Source organism: Emydura macquarii, unplaced genomic scaffold (assembly GCF_026122565.2).
Source record: "Emydura macquarii macquarii isolate MOO-44397 ecotype Brisbane River unplaced genomic scaffold, CSIRO-AGI_Emac_v2 contig_2924, whole genome shotgun sequence".
Lineage (NCBI taxonomy): Eukaryota > Metazoa > Chordata > Testudines > Chelidae > Emydura > Emydura macquarii.
Genome location: NW_027133061.1, coordinates 545,566 through 567,312, shown reverse-complemented (window position 1 = coordinate 567,312; position 21,747 = coordinate 545,566). Strand labels below are relative to the sequence as shown.

The following is a 21,747-nucleotide window of genomic DNA, read 5'->3' as shown; positions in this document are numbered from 1 at the left end:
AAGAAACGGAGAGAAAGTCACAGTAAAGATCATAACCAGTGAGAAGTAAATTTGGGATTTGACCTTCTTTCAGCTTCTGTAACCTGAAGTCTTAATAAAACAGGGGAGGACATCCATTTTTAATACAGCAGGGACTTGCCAATTCTTCAGGCTAATGTCCAGGAGCTGGGGACCAACTGCAGATTAGCCAACACTCAATCCATCCAAAGTGATAAAATTAAGGCACCTGCATCACAAAATGTACTTTGCTCATTTCTCTTGAGGTAGCTTAAATTATTTATGTTAATACTTCACAGCATACTAGAAAATGGCGACAACGGGCTTTGGATCAGGCCCCGCATTTTCAAAGAGAAATAATATCTCAAATCCTCGTTCTGCTCTTGCATGTCAGGAGGACCTCCATTGAAGTCAGTGGAGTGATACCAGTGTAAAAACAGCATGCATGAGATTATTATGATTATTTATCCATTTCTATTGTAGTAGTGCAAGAAGCGACCTGACTAAGTAAGCAGCAAATCAGTGGAAGAAGTGGAAATAGAACCAAGGTCCTTTTAGTCAGAATTCATTCCTGGACTGCACAGCTCTTCGCTAAGGGTGCTGAGAAGTGGGACTTTGGGCAATAATTACTCAGTTTGTAGCTAACCCAGATTCTACCCTTTCTGGTCCAGATCCTAAACACTGAGGGATTTGGCTGGGTGATTTTCATTTGGAGGTATCCCTGTAAATAGAGCGCAATGATATGGCAAAGCAGCATGTGCAATAAAGAGGAAAGGCTGGGAACGTGGAATCCAGTACGTGGTGCGTAAGGGAAGTAGGTATTTTGATGGCTGTTTGCCAGAGGCTGGGAATGGCCGACGGAATGGATCACTCGATGATCGCCTGTTCTGTTCATTCCCTCTTGAAGCACATGGCATTAGCCACTGTCGAAAGACAGGCTACTGGGCTGGATGGACCGTTGGTCTGACCCGAAGTTCTTTATGACTGGGAGGTGTATACAAAGATGGGCCCCATTACAGAATGACGATTTGATGTGCTGTCAGGCGCCTGTTGCACGTTGTTTGACACGTGGAACCTAAACAGTAAAACTGCGAAGTGCTAATGTCCCAGCTGTACCGCCGGAAACAGCGCCCAACGGGAAAACCGGCGGCTTTTACACTGAGGGACCAACAGAGCAGTTCAGGGGAACAATGGGGTTGTGATTAAGGCAGGAGCATGAGACCGGCAGGCAGGGCTCCTAGCAAAGGGCTCTTATGGAATCCCAGACACCGGTGGGGCTTTGAGGTCAGCAGTGGCTCTGAGAGCAGAGTGCCCCCTACTGAGCCACTCACCCTGCACCCCTGTCAGGGCACTGAGGCACTGGAGTCAGCACTGACTCAAAGGGGAGCTCTCCATTTGGTGGCCACAGGACTACGCATCCCAGGATGCACTACAGCACCCCCTGCTGTTAGGGATGGAGAAGTTGTCCAGTAGCATTATGGGAGTTGTAGTCCATCTGCCATAGGGCATCCTGGGTCCTGATTTGGCGATTAACTAACAGTCCTGGCACGCACTGCGTGAGGTCACACGTCCGTAGCAAATCAAGAGTTCGCCCTGGTGCATTGTGGGCGTCGCTGGCCACCCACTGCAGTGCACCATGGGAATTGTAGTCCAGGCTCTAAGAATGCTCTCTCCGGCAGACCGTTTCTGCAGACAATGAATAGTGGGGGAGGAGGGGGCATTAGTTGCAGTGCATTATGGGAGTTACAGTCATTTGAATCTGGGAACGCTGTTAAATCCCTATGGGCCCAGTGCACTCTGGGAGTTGCCGTATTAGGTAGCGGGAAGAGTGACCAAAGGGCTACAAAATCCCAGCATGCTCTGCTTCCTGTCGCCATAGGAACCAATGGGATTTAGCCGCGGTGCACTCTGGGAATCCCCCTTGCCCGCCCTTCTGCCGCGGTGCATTCTGGGAATTCTAGTCTCTCCTTGGGGCGGCCGGGGGGGGGGGGGGGGCGATGGTGCCGTCATCACTAGCGGCCGGCCGCGCGGGGCAGGCTGGGAGTTGTCGTCCCGGCCCCGGGGGGAGGGGGGAGAGGGTGAAGCATGGACTCCGCTTCCCGAGGTGCAGCGCGGCCGCCCCCTGCCGCGAGCCAACGGGGCTGGGCCGCCGTGCCCTCTGGGAGTTGTAGTTGTCTTGTGCTGAGGCGAAGCGGGGGGAGGGAGGGCGCGCTCGGCGGCCATTATCTGCGCGCGCGCTCGCTGGTGGGCTGAGCGGCTGCCGGAGGGAGCCTTCGCCTCCCCTTTCCCCCCGGGCCGGGGGTGGAGCTGCCAGCGCCATGGTGGCCCGCGCGGCTTAGTCCCGCTCCCTCCCCCCAACGACGGTAACCGAGGCAAGCGGGCGCGGCCTAGCCCGAGCGGGCGGATCCCCGGGCTCGCCTAGCGGCCGCTGCCGCCCACGGCTGCCCCTCGGCCGGCCGCGGGGCGGGGGAGGGGGCCATGTCCCTGGTGGCCTATGGCAGCAGCGAGGAGGAGAGCGATGCGGAGGAGGCCGCAGGCGAGGAAGAGGAGGCCCTCCCAGCCCAGCCCCCCCTGAGCAGGGGCCTCTTCTCCGCCCTGCCCCTTCCCAAGCCCCCCCTGCTGCCCCCCCACCAGCTCCTGGCCTCCGGCTTCCCCCTGCTGCCCCCGCCCCACGGGGGGCCTCCCCCTCCTTTCCTGCTGGGCCCCCCTCCCGGGATCCGGGGCTTCAGCACCCCGCCTCCAGGGATGAGCCCCGCCCAGGCCGCTGCTCTGGGCCTGGGCCTGCCTGAGCCAACAGCCGCGGGGAGCCTGGGGGGGGAGCAGCCCAGGCTCGGGGGGCTCCCCCTACCCCCGCCCAGGGACCCTGCTGCACTGAATCTCCCCCCTCCGGCCATGGCCTCCGCTGCTCCCCCCGGGGCTGGGGTGGGCTCCAGCCTCCCCAAGCCAAAGAAGAGGATGGAGCCAGTGAGGATCGCGGCCCCCGAGCTGCACCAGGGGGATGTGAGTATGAAAGACAGCCGTCTCTTGGGGGTGTCCAGTGACACTGCCACCCTGGGTGGCGGGGTGCCCCCGGAAATGAGCATCTTCTATAACGGAGTGGAGGCGCTCCTGGGAAGGGGACGTCTTCTTCCACCACCGGTGGGGGAGAACACCCTACCCTCCACGCCCCGGGAGAGCATGTTTGTTACTGTTCCTCTCTTCTTGGGGTGACCCCGTGCCCGGTTCAGGTGCCTATGAAATGTTGTCGTGACCCCAAACACCCTAGCGCATTAAGGTGCCGAAACAAAGTTGACCCTGACATTGCGGCATCTCAAGGGAGGTAGGTCCTAGCCGGCAAATCTAATCCTAAAAGTGTTTTGCAGAATTAAGCTTTCGTAGAAACCTTATTTACAATCTTAATGCAGCAAATCCGGTTTATCCACAGGCTTGTTCGTTAGAAAAGTTAGCTAGTTAGTGAGCCGCAGCCTGACTGTACCAGTTTTGGGAGATTCACAATAATTTTTAGTTTGCTAGCCCAAATTTCACGTTATAACTAAAATTTGTTTAATTATCTGAAGGTTTTGGATGCCCCTTGGGACATTGTTTATCTGCCATTGTGTGTTTATGGTGCCTCTGATCCCACTGGGTTCCTAACCAGCTGCAATTTCTTGATGCTTATGTGCTGTACAATAGGGAGAGGCGGGGAATATTCTTGGTCAAGAACAGAGGGTAACCACTTCTGCGGAAAGCGTCATTCTTGAGTATGCAGAACTGATAGGAGCTCAGTTTCTCTTTTGAAAGAGCCTGCCCAAAACTCAGTTCCTTTACCGCTAAAGGATTAGGGATATAGTCAGCGTTGCTGGGATTTGTTGTCAAATCTAATAGTGAAACTAGTTGTGTTTAGGACTACTCCCATTAGGAGATACATTGGTTCAGCAATGCCTTCTATTCTGAAAGATGCCATAGTATTTTAGCTGAAGGACTTAACTATAAACTCCCTGTGGTGTATAGGAATACAACCTCCTCCTGAGTGGAAAGTGACAGCTTTTTAACAGTGACCAGAAATCCTATTTTACAAGACCAGACAGGGAAGTGGAAGAATATCCTAATTCAGTTGCTGTTGTGGCAAAATCTTAGGTAGGCAGAATGTAGTTGGAATTTGACTAGACAAGTTGGAGTTAAACCCCACATATGGTCAGGACTTTGTTTTAGGTCTCTGCTGAAAGATGACCTATTCACTGGCACAGTGTCTCCCTATTCCTTTTGTAGGGTGCAAAGAGTAATCAGCAAAGTTCTAAAGAGACTACAGACTGCCTATTTTGAGACAGGCAGCTGCAGGAGGTGGACTCTGAGCATGAATTTATAAATAGTTGCAGGGATATCATTGGTCAGCCAGCATCTTAACCCTGAGAGAATTTGAATTTTGTCAATCTTCTTTCCCCTCTCACCTTGCTAGGAGTCTGCAGGCATGGTAGAGAGGACACTACAAAGTGTACACTGTTCTCCATAGTCCCAACAACTCAGGGCTCTGGTTTGTCTGTTAAGTGGCGTAGCCTAACAAATTCCAGACCAAAGGTCCCTCTGCCAAGGTGCCCAAAACATCAGAGATGTGGCAGAGAATATCTTGTTGTTATACTTTGGGACCTGTTTATAGGGAACTTGACTTTAGTGAAAACATTGATAGAATGAATGAATTGTCCTGTTGTCTAACTTCACACTGCTTTGCAATGTGCAGGTCTCCATCCTGGTTAGAGTGATAGGAGGCAAATGACTTCACTAAGTGTGCTCCATTCTGTCCATCTCTAATATCCTGTTTCATAATCCTCTTATTTCTATCTCTTTTGCTGGCACCAATGACAATGTACATCTGTTGGCAATGCAATGTATTGATCAGTCTTGTTAGCAAACCACTTAGTAGTGTTCCACTCTCTTACATCCCCTGTTTGCCCATTCCCTTCTTCACAGCATATGGCTGAGAAACACACATTTCATAATAAAGCAGATGCTAACCTATTGCAATAAAGTTAATAAGGAGGCTTATTGACAACTATTGTGGGATAATCTTACATGAAAAGGATCTGTTTATCTTCGTGTGTTGATCCCTTCCTCTCATGTAGCAACATACTAACTCTGAACAGTTGTGGCACAGCTTATCACTAGCTATCCTGTTGATGAGCAAAGGTTGGTAAAGAAATGCATAAAAATGGGGCCATTCTTAATCGTTTACTACTCTGTACCCCTGGAATGAAATCTCTTTTCCTTTGTGACAGGTGTCCTTGTCGTCCTTCAAACCCCCTCTCAAAATTCCCTTCTGTCACCTTGTATCCCACCAGTGAATTCTATCAGTCTCTGCTTAAACATATCAGAACTTACATGATGAGTTTTGTTTTAACTTTGGGCTCTCCTTATCTATTTCCTTTATCTAGCTTCATGTTCTGCATTTGTATAATTGAGATAATAAACTGGGACAAGGGCCATGTCTCCCTTAATCTCTGTAAAGTGCCATGGAAAGCTATAGGGTTGTATAAATTCCTTATATTCTAAGGTCGCTTTATGATGGCAGAGTGGAAAAGAGAATCCGTCTCCAAACACTAATTTCTAATGGGACTTGAGTGTCCAAAACTTATAAGTACCTTTGAAAAGTCTCCACATTAAATGATCAGATTGTCAATTTTAAGAGTTTGTCTTTCCACTTCTGTTTACATTGTCTAAACACAAAAGCAGAAGGCATTCAGTTTTGGAGTGGGTGTTTTTTGTGATTTCAAAACAGAGCCCTGACTTATAAAGGACTCAAACTGAGTTTTGCCTCAAATGTTTCGTTTCTCATATTAAAACAACAACAAAAAAGATCTTTAAAATGTCTGAGCTGTTGGCACTCTGCATGCTAATCACTGGTCAGCAGCTAAATATGTGTAAATTGTGCCTCTCATTTTCTCCCCACACACCTGTTTTATAACAGTATTAAAGTGACAGCCTTAATATTTTAAATCCTGGCTTAATTTTAATTAAATGTGGTTTTTGGTCCACATACTAAACAGATGAGCTTGATCTTAAGTTGGACAAAACATTGTTCAGTTGCATTGAAATTGCTCTTATGAGATTTAAAGTACTAACACCAGTGTACTTGTTTATATAGCTATAGTTTTGACATCAGCTTAGTGCTTTATATATGGCCCTGTCCAAATAGCACTAGTTACAACTGTCACTAAACATAGCAGTGAGTAGCACAATCTTGCTTCCATTGTGGACAGTTTTGTTTCTCTCATGATGATAACCCAGGACTGCCTTTTAACAAGACAGCATTTCTTGACCTGCTCTTCCCACGTCAGAAGGACTGCAAGTGAAAGAACTTCAATCTCCCACCCCCTTTTCAGCAGCTAGGATCCTTGAAAATCAAAAAGCTGACTCTGCTGCTAACATGATCTCTTTGATAATGAGTACGTTTATTCTGGTGGGGTTTTTTTTTTGTTTTTTTTTTTACTGTCACAAGTATTGCCTAAATTGATCTTTTTTTTTTCTTTCTCAGTCAGATTCAGAGGAAGATGAACCAGCAAAGAAGAAAAATTCTCTTCAGGTAATGACTTAAAATGTAATTCTCAAATTTATGCTTCCTGGGAAACCAATTTGTTTATCACAATCTTGGGTTTACGCCTGGGGCCTCTCACTCAGGCTCTTATCAGGACTCAGGGGGCACCAATGTACAGTGGCAAGTGGGCAGAGTTTCTGGAGGGGACTTTCTGTGGCATACGAGTATAGGGTATTCAGGCTGTACAACAACTGGTTAGGTTGATACTAAAACTTTCAGTCAGTTGAATCAGATTAGATGACATAGTAAATTCATTTCATATGAAACTTAATCTCTGGTAGCAAACAGAATAATTGGCAGACAGTCCAGTCACTTGGATTCCTGAATTTGCCTCCAAGCCATAAAACTGAAGGAAAATAATCAGACACTTTATTAAAATGCAGCAGACTTCAGAAAAATGACATAAGCCCAACCCTGCTGCTTTTGAAGTCAAGAGGTGTTTTGCATTGACTTCAAAATGGATGGTCTTTTGGTTCAGACACCGGAACAGGGCTTGGGAAATGGAGGTTCAGTTCTTGGCTCTCTCCCATAGACTGTCTGTGTGACCTTGGGGACTTAGTTCTTGATCCTGCAACTTGTTGCACTTGGGCAGCAAGATTTTCAGTTCAAGGACCCTGTGGGAGTCTAGGCAGCCTAAAACCCTGCTTCCATTTCTTTATTACTTAGCCAAATCCTCTAGACCTCCACAGACAAGCTGGTTACTCCAGTGTTTTCAAACTACCAGACCAACCAAACCATCTCCAGAAATTGGTGGTAGCTCATAATAGCAGCAACATTTAAAAAAGAGTAATATACCTGCAGATGGATTGCAGGTTGGATAAACAGCAGAATTGAAAAAAACCGTTTATTGCTTCTTGTCCTATATGGGTCTCAACATTGTTGGGCAGTGGCTGATATACTTAGGAAACACCTGTCATGAGGCAGTATGGCCTAGTGGGTAGAATACTGGATTGGGACTCAGAAGACCTGGGTTCTGTTTCTGATTCTGCTACTAGCCTGTTTGGTGACTGCGGCAAGTCACTTTACTGCTCTGTGCCTCAGTTTCCCTTCTGTAAAATGGGGATATTGATACTGACCTCCTTTATAAAGTGCTTTGAGATCTAATCATGAAAAGCACTATATAAGACCTAGGTGTGATGATTATCATCCTCAGTTGATATTGAGGCTAGACTTCAATATTACTTTAATGGTAAGAGAAGCAAAAGCAGATGTGGCATCAGGACTGAACTAGACCTCCAGGACAGGAGAACTATCCGAACAAATCATTAAAGTACAGTTCTGCATGCTCAAAAGCATGGGATTGTAGGGACTCTCTCTAGTGTCTTGCTCCCCCAGTATTCTGCTGCCATTACTTCCAGGTGTGAACTTAATGATGGAATTTATTATGCTTTGTGTTACGATAGTTCTGACAGGCCCCAGTCAGGGATCAGGGCCTCATTGTGCTTGGCATTTTACAAACACATCAGAGACTTTCCCGACCCTGAGCACCTACAGTCTAAGTATGACTAGTGCATAATGAATAGCCTGCTGGATGAAGACTAGGCTGTGTGGTGTGAGAAGCTGGCAGGAATAACTCATCAATCTTTCCCTTACTTGCAACCAGCCTGTATGTATGAAGGTTGGATTAAACCCCTCTACGGTATAAGTGATCAAATACCTTTCTTAAAAGTTTCTTTAGAATAAGGCTCTGAACATTGCTTTAATTTGGAGAAGGTAGACTAATGCCTTTGAGAGCGATATAGTCACTTAAAAGCTCCCCTTAATTTTGGGCAAGGAAGCCTTTGGCATTTTTTTCCTTTCCATTGTAGAAGTGAAATAAAGCCTCAGTTCACAGCGCTGGTGTTCTGCAAAACCCCTTACAACTCCCCTTGGTCTGTCAGATTTTCCTGTCACCGGTTCAGAGCAGAATACAGTCTCCTTTGTATCTCAGGCCAATGTAATTTTCAGTCTCTGCAGTGCATGCTGAGCCGGGGGCGGTGTCCCCCCCTTTGGCAAGATTAGACAGAACTGAAAAGGGGGAGATATTGGGCACTGAGTTAGGAAAATAAACTTGCTCATCTATTTTCTTGTCTTCTATTTTTGTGAACCATCTTTCCTGAATGAAACGCAACAGGGACTCAGTGAGGGCTCTGGCTTGTCTGCTTTGCTTCCTCAACCCAAAAACTTGACGGTAAAAGAGACAAACCGGTTGCTTTTGCCCTATTCTTTCTCGAGGAAAGCAGCAGAAAATGCCCCTGAGTCAAAGCCAGCTAAGACTCCGACCTCCTCCTCCAAGCCAAAACCTCTGTCCAAGCCGGCGGTGGCCACGACTCCTTCACCATCTGCCATCAAGGCGGCTGCCAAGAGTGCTGCCCTCCAGGTGACCAAGCAGATCACCCAAGAGGAGGATGACAGTGACGAAGAGGTGGAGCCGGAGAATTTCTTTTCTTTGTCTGACAAGAGTGAGCCCAGCATGGTCAGCACCGAGACGTATGTGTATTCCAGCACCATACTGACAGAGGATCTGCCCCCTGGCACGGAGCCGGAGCCTGAATTCCAGGATGCTGCCGCTAATGCCCCTCTGGAGTTCAAGACGGCTGCGGGTTCAAGCACCACTCAGCACAGCTGGGCACCCAAGCCTGGAGAAGACTATGGCAACCAGCAATATAACCAGTTCCCTGGCTACAGTGATGCCAATGCTACGGCGGCATACTATCAGGTAAGAACCTGGATTATCAATGGGTAAAACATAATGGGCTTGGCTTCAAAACAAGCCTTTGAATTGGTGCTTTGAATTATCTGTCAGAGCAGGTTTATAACTCTTGGAAATCGAGCCTGTGTGAGGTCTTTGGGGCTATCACTTAAGAAACATACCGCACCCAGCACACCAAGACCCCTGCTGTGAGGTCTTGAGGCATGACTGCAGTATTAAATGTTTACCTAACTTTTTGAATTGCAGCTGCCATTGTCTTGATGCAAAATCGGGCGCCAGTTCAAAGCCATTACAGAAACTGGAGCCAGTGTCTGAGACAGGATTGGCTCTTACTGATCCAGCAGAAGGGTTATGTGAGGGTAGTAGTAGTTGAGTATATGTATACACCTTAAAGGAGAAAAAACAGAGTGTATGTCCTATTTGCTACTTCGTAATGTCTGAAAATGTGCTGGAAAGTTCTTTGAGGGTCTTTAGGTTTGGTTGGTTTTTTTTTGTTTTGTTTTTGTTTTGTTTTTTTAAACATTAGGAGAGAAAATGCGGAAGCATACACCACACTCGGCTGAAACTGCAAGGATAGCTTAGGCAGGCTGACTGTAGTTCCCAAGAATGGGATCTGGCTGGGGGACACTAGGAGTTAATATCTCTGCTCTTGCAGAAGGTCCCCTGGGTTCTTTAATGAAGGTAGTCAGGACTTGGCTTTACTGCATCTCCAAATGACTGCCATTGGCACAGCGCCTCCTAACACTATACTGGCATATTGGTTCGAAGTGCTCTTCCTACTGAGTCAGTATGGACTGAAACACTAACTCTGCTTCTGTAGCATTCTGAGTCTGCCTTGGTGGTCTTACATGCAAGCATTAACCACTTCTAACCTACTTTCCACATGAAGCCATAGGGTGGGGAGAAGGCATTAACATACTGTCCATGTAGTGGAGTTCAGGAGCTGCCCAAATATTCATGGACCCCTTTCTAGTGCAGGAGGAAATCCACGCATGTCGGATTTATCCTGAAAATAGGCAAAACTGCAGTGAACAGTACATCAGAGTGTACTGTACACCTTAGGTTTGGTTGTGAAGATTCAAAGCTCTGGTTCCAGCCACAGCAGAATTGACTGCAGTCTAAGTTAGGTAGTCACCAGGTACATGTGTAAAAAGCCACTCAGTCCTATGGTGCTGCCAAAGTAATGATGAGCTGATCTGAGTTGGGAAGAGGGTTTAAAGCACTAAGCATCCTCCTGAGAGGGGAAATCCATTCTCTTGTTGGGCTCAGGGCAAGGCATGTGCATGATTCGTGATGTGCATCAACAGGCTAACACACGTCTAAGGTCAGGTGATATCCCTGAGGGCAGTCTTTTAAAGTTACTTCACCCTAAGGGCATCTGGTTCCAGAGTCAGTGGTGTCTGTCCAGTTTTGTTCCAGTGTCAGTCTCGTTCCACCTTGATGACAAACTTGTTTTCCTCTCGATAACAGGATTACTACCCCAGTGGCTATTACCAGGAGACGGATCCAGCCCTAGGACCACCACCGGAGATGGGCACCGACTCGTCCTTCATGGATGATGAAGCGGTTGGCATTTATCTATCCTACCACATAGTTTTCATTTAGATGCTAAAAGGTTATAGGAACATAAGGTCTGCTTGGCAGCTCAAAACACTGGCCTCTCAAGCATGGTGTCTCACTACTTGCTTTGCCAGATCCAGCTGTTGTTGTTTCAGGTCTAGTGTCCTGTTGTGGTCAGTGGTCAACACCTGATGCTACCCTCTTCTGCTCCCTTAAAGTGCACACAGTCAGTTTGGTAATACCAAATCTCATGGGAAAAGGGAAGAATTCCTTAAATGTAACAATAATACATTTGCTTTTAATGGTGTTGAGTGCCTTACAAAAACCCCACCAATCTGAATAAGCAACACAGCCAAATAAGAAGATATGAGAACCTGTATTAACATTGACACCAGTCCCCAGAAATTAATAAATCTCCCGTGCTAAGAAGGAAACTAACTCTTGGTTGGATCCTTAGCTGATGTGAAGTAAGTGGAGCTACACCATCTTACGTCAGCTGAGGATCTGGCCTTGTTGCCTGTACCTAAGAATGACCATACTGGGTTAGACTAATGGTACATCTAGCTCAGTGTCCTGTCTCCCGACACTGGCCAATGCCAGATGATTCAAGGGGAATGAACAGAACAGGGCAATCTTCAAGTGACCCATCTTCTGTCATCCACTCCCAGCATCTGGCAGTCAGAGGCTTAGGGACACCCCGAGCACAGGGTTGCATTTCTGACCATCTTAGCTAATAGCCCTTGATGAACCTATCCTCCATGAACTTATCTAATTCTTTTCTGAATCCAGTTATAGTTTTGGCCTTGACAATGAGTTCCACAGGTTGACTGTGCGTTGTGTGAAGAAGTATTTCCTTTTGCTTGTTTTAAACCTGCTGCCTCTTAATTTCATTAGGTGACCCCTGGTTTTTGTGTTATGTTCTTGGAAGCATGTTCGTCAAAGCCAGTGGCGTTGACCACAGTATGGCTAATACAGTAATTAGAGTAGGATGGATGCACCAAATGAATGAGTGTTTTTTTGGGAATATAACTCTGCTTTGCTGGTGCTTGCAGCTCCTTTGGTTCATGAACACTTGAGTAAGTAAGATTTGAGTCCCTTCTGTGACATTGCTTCTGCAGGTCTCTGCTATGGAAAACTAGGTAGAAGGAACAAGTTGCAAAGGAGTGCTGAGAAGTACCACTGACTGGAGACTGAAACATTCCTCTCCCCAGTTGAGCACCTGATCTTGACTCTGTTTGGAGGTTCATGTTTTGTGAAAGTGGGATTTGAATTCCAGGTGGCTGGTTTACAGATCTCTGCACAAGGCATGTGGCTAAGACTCCTACTCTTCTAGCTTTCCCTGAATCCGACTGTTTATCAAAGCTTAAAACAGCGAGTCCTGAGTGGTGTATGCTGGTGTTAGTCTGAGGGCTTTGCTCTTCTGTAATGCTTTTCAGCTAGTCGCAAAGTCAGAGTGGGTATTTCCAGTTTATAGATGGGGAAACTGAGGCAGAGACAGAGTTGCCCCAATTGGATGTCAAGTCAGTAACTAGCTTTAGAATAGAACCCAGGTCTCGACTCCCAGTCCCCTGCTCGATTACCAGACCGGGAAATAGAGTCCAGGCTCCTGGATTTGCAGTCCTCTGTTCTAACCACTAGGTAGCACTCTAGGTATGTCATTAGGTTTTCCTGCCTTTTTTCCTCTTACACTAGTCCTCGTTGTAAGGTCACTGATTGCAAGATGGGCAGCTCAGAAGCATTTTTTCTCACTCCTCAGCCCTTTCCAGAGATCTCCAGGTGATCTAGTTTGTTTATAAGCTGATATCAGCTATTTCTAGCAGGAGACAATCCAGCAAGTCCAGCATAGTTTTCACACAGGATGTAGCAAGAAGTGGATATCTCACACAATTTGGTATGGTATCCGGCACAGGTGCTAGCTGGCTTACAGCTGCAAAGCAATAGAAAAACTGCAGCTAAAATACCTTGGATCTACCTTACTTAATTCAGCAATGTACTCCATTCATGTCCCAAGGGCTCAGCAGCTTTACCTCAAAATCTGTTTGAAATGCACTACAAATTGCTGCTGCCATCCAGAAACTGCCAGCAAAGCTGGCATCTGGAATCAAATGATGCTGCAGAAAGCACTGGCTGTTGTGTGCAGTTCCCTTCCAGCTGCCTCAGTCCCTTTCATACGCCACCACCCTGCTGTGTTGCTTTGGAGACCTGTTCAATCGTGTAAGGTGGATTTGTCAGTGGCTGAACGTTTTCTGTGCTTCCCTGATTCTTAGAATGTGGGGATGGGAAGCCAGGACTGCTGGGTTCCATTCCTGGCTTTGCCAGTGGCTTAGGGCAAATATCTTCACTTGTGTCTGTTTCTCCATCTTTAAAATAGATTTCCCTGCCTTATGGGTTGGGTGGTGGGGAAAGAGTTTGGGGGGCTCACTGTTCCTAAAGTGCTTTGAGATCTGTAGAAGAGCAGAGTTATTCTATAAAGGAAGGACTCTGGATGGGAATATGAGCATGGTGGTGGCCCAGCACCGCAGAGAAGCTTGGTTGTTCCAAACCCCAGTCACTTTTGCTTGGTCCGGTGTGGCAGGGCTATGTAATATGAGGGTAACTCTCTTCTGACTTTTGTTTTTAATTCTTCTTTCAGTTTAAGCGTCTCCAAGGCAAGCGGAACCGTGGGAGGGAAGAGATCAACTTTGTGGAGATCAAAGGGGATGATCAGCTGAGTGGAGCCCAGCAGTGGATGACCAAATCCTTAACAGAGGAGAAGACCATGAAATCTTTCAGCAAGGTATGGGTAGGAAGTATTTCCTAGAAGGTAGAGCACTGGCCTGGTCTGCTGGAGACCTACCTTCCTTTCCCAGCTCAGCCCCAGACCAGGGGCAAGTCACTTCATCGACCTTGTGTCCCAGTTCCCCATCTGTAAAAAAGAGACATTGAGAATAAAATCCATTAATGATTGTGAGCTGCTCAGATGCGGGTCAGATAAGTAGATGTGGAGCAGACGGTGACAAGTCATGGGATTGCTGTTCAGCTTTCCCTTAAGAGCCATAGGGAACTTGTTTTCACATCTCTGACTCATGTTGGCAAGACCGATGCTGCAATGCTGTGTCCATTTCTCATACTCTTGTTTTAAAAGGAATGTTGAAAAATTGAAGAGTGTGCAGAGAAGATCTGCAAAAATGATTTGAGGCATAGAGAAAATGCCTTATAATGAGAGAGTTTAGTTTAGCGATGACTTGATTTATGATGTAGAGCATTTTGATGGGCAGAAAACACTGGATACTAAAGGGCTTTTTTGTCGAGCAGAAAGAGGCAGAATAAGAACCAATGGCTGAAAGTTAGAGCCAGACAGATGTAAATTAGAAATAACACACACCCATCAGGAACAAATGGCCAAGAAAAGTGGTAGATTGTCCATTCCTTGAAATCTTCAAATCCAGACTGAATGCCTTTCTGGAAGGCGCTGTAGCCAAACACAATTTATTGGGCCCAATACAGGGGTAAATGGGTGAGATTCTGTGGCCTGTGAAATATAGGAGATCAGACGAGATGATCTAATCATCCCTTATGGCTTTATAATCTGTGAATCTAATAGAGAGAGGAATAGAAATTAAAGGATAAACCTTTCCAATTACCCAGCTGCAAGGGGGAGAGCAGCTGGGAAGCAATCCAGATGACAGTGCGGCCTGTAGGGTGGGTGCCGTTCCCAAGCCGATCACTGGAAACCAATAGCGATGGGACAGAAATGAAGTTGGTAGTGAGTGAGTAGCTGAAGCAGGAAGACTTTAGTGATGTCCCCGAAGTGCTGCTAGATCTTTGAATAAAGATACCAAAGACGTAGTTCACGTCTACCTTCGTGCTCTGAATGTAAACCCTGTCAAAGGGAGGAGAAGTAGGGCTGTTTGCTCTGTCATGGAGCACCTTGAGAACTTAACCCACAGCTAGCTTACTGCTCACACTGCAGGTTGTTCAGGTTGGGGACGGTGTCTTGATTTGTAAGGCACTCGAATGCTACAGTGATACCTTCAGGGATTTGTACAGCACTTAGCACAGCATGAACATGATCCTTATTAAAGCCGCTGACCACTCCCCTAACAGAAATAGTAACAAACTATATTTTTTTACTGCAATTGACTGACCACAGAAATAGTGAATTGCAAAATTAAAACTTTTCATGTAGAAGGCAGCATGGCTTGGAGGTTAGAGCAGAAGACTCGGGATTGGGACGTCTGGGTTCTATTGCCATCTTGGCTTTGTCTCACTATGATCTTGTAACCCACTTCACCGGTCTCTGCTTCCATTCCCCTGTCTGTAAAATGGGTATAACACCTAGCTTCTGTATATGCTGTGAGGCTTAGTCAGTGTTCATGAAATTCAGAGCGTGTGGCGGAAGGTGCTGTGTAAATACAAAGTAATTAGGTACAGCAGGGTGATAGAGCATCTTGAAACAAGGACTTGACCCCAATATGTGAGCAGGGAAGACTGGCTAGGAGCTGCCTCAACATGGGATCTGACTTGTAGATTCCAAGGCCAGAAGGGATTGTCTAGTCTGACCTCCTGTATAGCACAGGCCAGAGAACTTCCCCACAATATTCCTTTTAAGCTAGAGCATATCTTGTAACAGATTCTCCATCACTGGCAATTATTTTTCTATCACTGCCATCCTCAAGGTCTTTAAAGCAAAACAAACACTTCTGCTTTCTGTAGTATTGGCTTCCTATCTCTGTGACACCACCCTTTGCTGATTTCACTAGCCAGGGCAGTATCTTGCCAGCACTGATAGTTATTTTGAATTTTTTTTTTTTTTAATAGAAAAAAGGAGAGCAGCCCACAGGACAGCAGAGAAGAAAACACCAGATCACGTACCTGATCCACCAGGTCAGTTTCCTACCATGGGTGTGAAAACAGCCCTCAACAGTGTTACAAATGTGATGTCACTTAAGAGCAGGGAGTATCAGTGGGAATGAGCTGGAGGAGTCAGTTATTTTTGCAGTTACAGGAGAGAGGCCCCCCTGTGTTTCCTACTTCAGGCAGACCTCAGTGTATGCATGATGGACTCCCATTGAAACCTGTGGCGGTTTTGTGGGGGAGTTGACGGCAGCAGCCAGCTGTATGGGGCAGAGGCCGTGGCTTTCTTTGTTCCGTACATAGGCTGAGCTCACTCTTGGTGCATCAGTAATTTCTCCCCTTGGGTTGAATCCATTTGTGGTGTCCTCTGAGACCCCATCTGAGCCATGAGTATCTCTCCTCTCCCTCTCAACTCTTGTGTCCCATGCATCTACCAGAAATGGTCGAGCCACCTCCTTTCTACCCATTTCTGTCCTCCCCAGCGGGGCTGAATGTGCTGCCTCTGTTGTACTGTGCAGGCTGGTATCTATATGGCTGGCCTGCATAAGATAAAAGCCCTAAGAGACAACAGTCAAGTGGTAGAGGACAGTGCATTGATACCACGTGTGTCTGGAATAGCAGGCAGCATTGCTGTTTGTCTGATGCCAGGGACTTTTGTTGCACCATGAGCGAAAGCTTAGCAATGGAGCTTTGGCACCAGGCTTACCAGGTCTGCCTATGACCTAGGGAAACAGAACAGCAGAGGTAGGTGGAGAGGGTTTGTGCAAACCATTTACAGCCTGGCCCTCCCTTTGGCAAGCTTCACAGTGTGTGCATTAATGCTGGTACTGTTACTGTGTGACTTCTCTGGGTTCCCCAGACACTTGACTAGGTATACCAGCCTCTCCATGGGCTGCACAGCTGTAACAAATGTCTTCAGTTCTAGGGAAAGCCATGCCAAGGCCAGAGGGGGAAAGGTGAGGATCCTGACAGACAATACCTCTAAAGATATTTCTGGTAGATCCCTGACACCCCTCCTCCCCCTCCCGCCCCCCCCCCCCCCCCATCTAGGGCTGCTTCTGATGGGGTCCAGAATGCTGCAACCAGTAGTGTCTTGTCACTAGATGGCAGAGAGCCTCCAGTTACTGCCCCTAACCACTACCACTCCTGCTCCCCCAGCACTTCTGGCTTTCTGGCTGGAGGGTGAGCGAGTCGGTGCAGTTGCCTTCCTCAGCAGAAAGTGTTTTCTCTTCCCGTCTGAGACCCGGCATCCCGATGTTGAGCAGCAGAGAGACTGTTTGTCTTAGGTTTCTATTTGGAGGTCACGTGGCGTGAGGTCACGAGATGGGTCACCCACTGTTAGTCAGCTAAAGGGAGTTAGTGACTAGTGGTTAAAACAGGCACCTGAGTGTCTGGACTCCTGGAGTCTGTTCCTGGTTCTGCATTGACTTGCTGTGTGGGTTTGAGGCACGTTAACCTATTGGGTTCCCAGTCCCCTCACTTTGCAGAGGGGTGGCATGCCAACTCCACTGGGCTTTTGAGGCTTGAAACGTGTCTGTGAACCTCTTAAGAAGTAAGCAGAAGTACTAGGGAGTCTCCAGAGTGAAATCTGGAAGAAACTAGCTGCTGCAGGAAGTGGTCCTGTAGGGAGCACCCTTCCTTCAGAATCAGCACGAGCCAGTGTCCCAGCATGGAGTTAAAGGGGGCGGTGTTGCAGTGCCTGGGACTTAAACCAGAGGGCCTAGCCCTCTGGTTTGTCACTAAAGATCCCATGGCGCTTCTCACACGATTGAGGACTTTAAACATTGTTCCAGCTTGGCTTCTCTGTTGTCCCTCCTCCCCCTCTCCCCGAGTTTCAGTTGAATACAAGATTATACACTTCCTGTCTTCCGTTTGCTAAGGCTCCACCCAAAAGGAAGTGGCATTTCAGGCATGGCTGAAATAATGCCTAGGCAGCCCTTACCTCCTAATTCATGTCTCCATCGAGGTATTTATATTACACCAGTGATTCCAGCCTGTGATCTGTGGACTCCTGGGGATCCACAGACTGTCTAGGATTTCTAAAGGGGTTTGAACCTCCATTTGAAATTGTTTAGGGGTCCACAAATGACAAAAAGTTCAAAACCACTGTATTACACCCGTAACCTTGGTACCAGAGAACAAAGTGCTCTGAGCTTCTCATTGTGAAGGGACAAAGAAGGGCAAAGAACTACTAAAATAAGGAACAACTGGTCTGATTTTTATCTCTTCTCCACCTCCTTTTCTTCAGGCAAAGGAGCGAGAGCTGGAACTGAAAAACACATGGTCCGAAAACAAACTCAGTCGGCGTCAGACCCAAGCCAAATATGGATTTTAGCACCTCTCCTCACCTGTAGGCATTAGCCCAGGTGACCTACCACGTCAGACTTCTCCTGGCCTGCCAGGAATTGAGGCCCCTGGATCTAACTGTGTGCTGTGTGGGTGGGAGGATACAGCACTTCCTATCTGTGAAGAGGAAAGTTAAGTGCTAACCATTTCTGAAACCCACACTATAATTTTTTTTTAATGATATAGAAGGTTCAAATCAAGTCTGGTTTGTACAGCTGGGGACTCTGCCACTGGACAGCCACAGGCTTGTCCAGAGAGGACGTGACTGGCACAAGGTTTTGAGCTCTCCTGTAGATTACCAATTTTTTTCTTTAAATTAGTCACCAGAACCTTAGGTAGAGTCTCAATAAATTTCCAAGTCAGACATTGTTCCCTTCCTTGGACTACTGTGTGTTGAGAGTGTGATTTCCTTTCTGAAAGGCAGTTTGAGTTTCAAGAGCAAACTTTTTTTATTATTTGAAAAACCCTTTGAGATCTCAATTTGTATTTGTCGACACACTTCTCCTCTTACAAGCGATCTCAGCAGATTTGAAATGTCTAGTTTATTTTTTTGTTTTCCTAGCCATGCCATCCTGCAGATTGAGTCACTTTGAGGGGGAACTTTGTTTTCAAGGAGGATGTTGGCTAACAAGTTGGTGCTTGTTTCAATATGAAACCCCTCCCCCCCAATCTCTGGACTTCATGGAAGTATTCTGGTTTCCTCTGCCAGCACAAGAAGCTATTGTAAGCTCTTGGATATATACAAATGGGGTAGATGTTGGGTGTGTGGCCTCTGAACCAAGGTCTACAGCACTGTAAAAATCTGATCTAAATACTAGTTGAATCCAAGTATTTCTGGTGTGATGTGGTGCCCTGCAGCTCACCACAAACTTAAATCACAAAGTGAAACAGCAGTATTTCCTGTAATAATCCTATCCTAGGCAAAAGCCTGCAGTTAATCTTTTTTTTAACCTATCAGCCTGTCTGTATCACTTCTACTTCCTGCCGAGTCATCAATTCTGGTTTAAATGTTAACTCTATGTACCTGGCTCGAAAAGGGAGTCAGTATTTAGACTTAAAACTTGTTTCGCAGAACACTTAAAAAAAAAAAAAAGAAAGTTTCTTCATTTCATTTAAGCTGGTGGACTTCCCACAGCCATGACTGGCATGTCTGCAAATAATACATAGACCAGCCATCCAAATACATGTATCTGTCCAGTTCTTTCTGGCCTCACTTCCTTGTTCATTGTTCATCTGACCCTGGTTGCTGCCGAATTCTTACGATGCTGAAGCAAGGAGTGAGTCGGTCCAGTTGTTTAAGTTACATTCCCAACATCAAAGGTTTTATTTGTTGTAGCTACAACTAAAGCAGCTGATTGCAGCGATTCCATGGAGGAAAACGCCAAAGGACACCTTGCTCTTCTCTACCCTGGTTTTTTTTTTTTTTTAAAAGGTACCTGGTGAATGAAGTCTGAGTCTGGGTATTTTAAAATCGGATTTCTAGCTAGTTCCCTGGATGTTTTAGTACTTTGCAAAGCCCATTTTGAGTGTTCCAATGAGCAGAATAAAGTTACTGTTGAGTAATTTATTCATATCTTATCTGTACAGTGAAATCCTCTGAAAAGAGATTTGATAAAGGAATAAAACTTTTAAATGAACCACCCTCCTCCCTCTGGTTGCATCTCCAGGGACTAGAATTGTTCACATGCTCTTGTCGCTTTCAGTAACTGTACGGACACAGGAGTGATTCGCTATTCCCAGTGTTAATGCACTGAATCCATAGTGCCTGATTCCTGTACTGCAAGGCCCCCTTGCACCATACTCGCAGAACAGAGGAGCTTTACAATGGGTACAGCTGTAATGTACACCCACTTTCCTTTGCCAGGGCTGTGAAAAAGGAGTCCTAGGCTTATCTACACAGGCAGTGGCACTACTGTAGTGCTTAGTGCAGAAGCTACCTATGTCCAGCTGCTCTTGTCGGCCTAGGTATTCCATCTCCCTGAGAGGCAGCAGCTGTGTTGATGGGAGGGCTTCTCCCGTCGCCATAGCGCTATGTACAGCAGGACTTCAGTCAATATAACTGCAGCACTCAGGTGTAGATTTTCCACATGCCTGAGCCACGCAGTTGTTCCGCCATGAATCTGTACTGTAAACCACCCCTTAGTCTTGATGAGAATCAAGGCCAGGATCCTGAATCTCTGGGACCACTCTAAGTGTACACACAGCTGACTTTCTGTGTCTGAGTACTGGCAGTATTTATACATCAGGGACGAGGAGGTGACCCTTCTGGCCAAAAGTTGGAAACCAGAACTATTCCCTCGACCCCTGGAATTGAACAGCTTGGGGGGGGGGGGGGGGGGACAGGCCAGTGAGGGTCTGAGGAGATGGCTGCATCTCAAAGCGCCAGGCACAGACTCGGCTGGTTCTCAGGTTTCTCTTGCAGGTGTGAAGGGGAAGCCAGAGTTTAAAGGGAGACTTCAGGGCCAGGGAACATTCACGTGGCTTCTCACTGTGGAGCTGAATCATGTTGGGGCCTGTGAGGGGCTTCTGCTACTCTGTCGTGCCCCCCTCCCCCAGTATCTCGACCATCCACTGCCATGTTCGGCCCGTGCCACTCCTCACTGGCAGCTGTTCCTTGCAGCAGTGATGGCATGAGGCTATTGTGTCTGCTGCTGGGCCTGAAACTAAAGACCATCCTTCCTTTCTGAAAATGCTGCCTTTGAATGTGCCTGGCCCTGTCGGGGGGTGGTGGTGAGAGCTGTTACATAAATAGTTTCCTTTCTATTCTGAGAATGCTAAGCTACCTTAAGGGCAGTTCACAGCTCAGTGAACGCCCATTGCTTTTATTTAATAGACAGCAGAGGGTGGTGATAAATTCTTGCCCTGAGAAGTTGTGGGAGCGAAATACAATCCACCACATTACAGATCAAGCAGCAGAGGGTCTGCAGGTCTCACATGGAACTTAAACCCTGAGGCCCATCCATCATTTAAATGGGGTTTAAATGCTGACCCCCTGCAAGCGAGTTGATTTCACTCCATTTGCTTCTGTTTATTCCCTTTTTTTAAAAATAAGAATTGTTCATATCTGAACAGCTCTGCTGCTTCCAGTCAGAGGGACTCTCCATCGGTGCCAGTGGGCGTCCGTCACCTCATTTGGACTCGGTAGGTTGCTACGTGAAGCAGCTTTTGCGACTTTTTGCCCGATGACACCAAGAAGCAAAGACCTCCCCCCCCCTTCTCCAGGGCATGAGTCTTGGGTTCCAAACAACCCCGGAGTGAGTGCGGGATGGATGACAAAGCTGGTGCCATAGCTGTGAGGGACAGATTTTGTGAGCTTAGTCTCTTGCTGGGTGGGTTTTTTTTTTTTTTAAATTGCCATTGTATCGTATTGTCATTCGGATGGAAGGATCTTCCTGAATCTCCGAACAGAGTGTGTGTGATTCCCTGAATGGAGCAGGGTTCTCTATGCACAAAGAGGAGGGGACGTTTGGCGCAGCAGTGTCATGAGGGCTTCTGTCTGCAGCAACGCCGTGTCCTAGAGAACAGCGGATGGGGAGGAAGTCGCCTCCGCCAGGCTCCCAAGCCCTGGTAGTGGGTAGTGGGTGTCCTGCAGTCGCCTTGAATGTGGGAGGGCTCTGAAAAGAGAGAAAATGCTTGCGTCAAGCTTTCCAAAGGGTCTCACCTTTGTTCTTTTCTTGTTAGCTGCAGGATCCTGCTTTTCCCGGCTCGAGAAGGGAGGGCGGGTGAGTGGCACAGCAGGGGCTGAGTGGCG

At 47.1% G+C, this 21,747-nt stretch overlaps 1 protein-coding gene across 1 annotated transcript; it reads left to right on the top strand.

The window, feature by feature from the left end:
• Positions 1-2,206: 2,206 nt before the first annotated feature.
• Positions 2,207-20,221, top strand: PRCC (proline rich mitotic checkpoint control factor). The gene is made up of 7 exons (XM_067569710.1): positions 2,207-2,997; positions 6,503-6,550; positions 8,676-9,260; positions 10,725-10,820; positions 13,447-13,590; positions 15,615-15,680; positions 17,899-20,221. Exons 1-7 carry the CDS (start codon positions 2,476-2,478, stop codon positions 17,983-17,985), a joined length of 1,548 nt encoding a protein of 515 aa, XP_067425811.1. The 5' UTR covers positions 2,207-2,475; the 3' UTR covers positions 17,986-20,221.
• Positions 20,222-21,747: the final 1,526 nt, after the last annotated feature.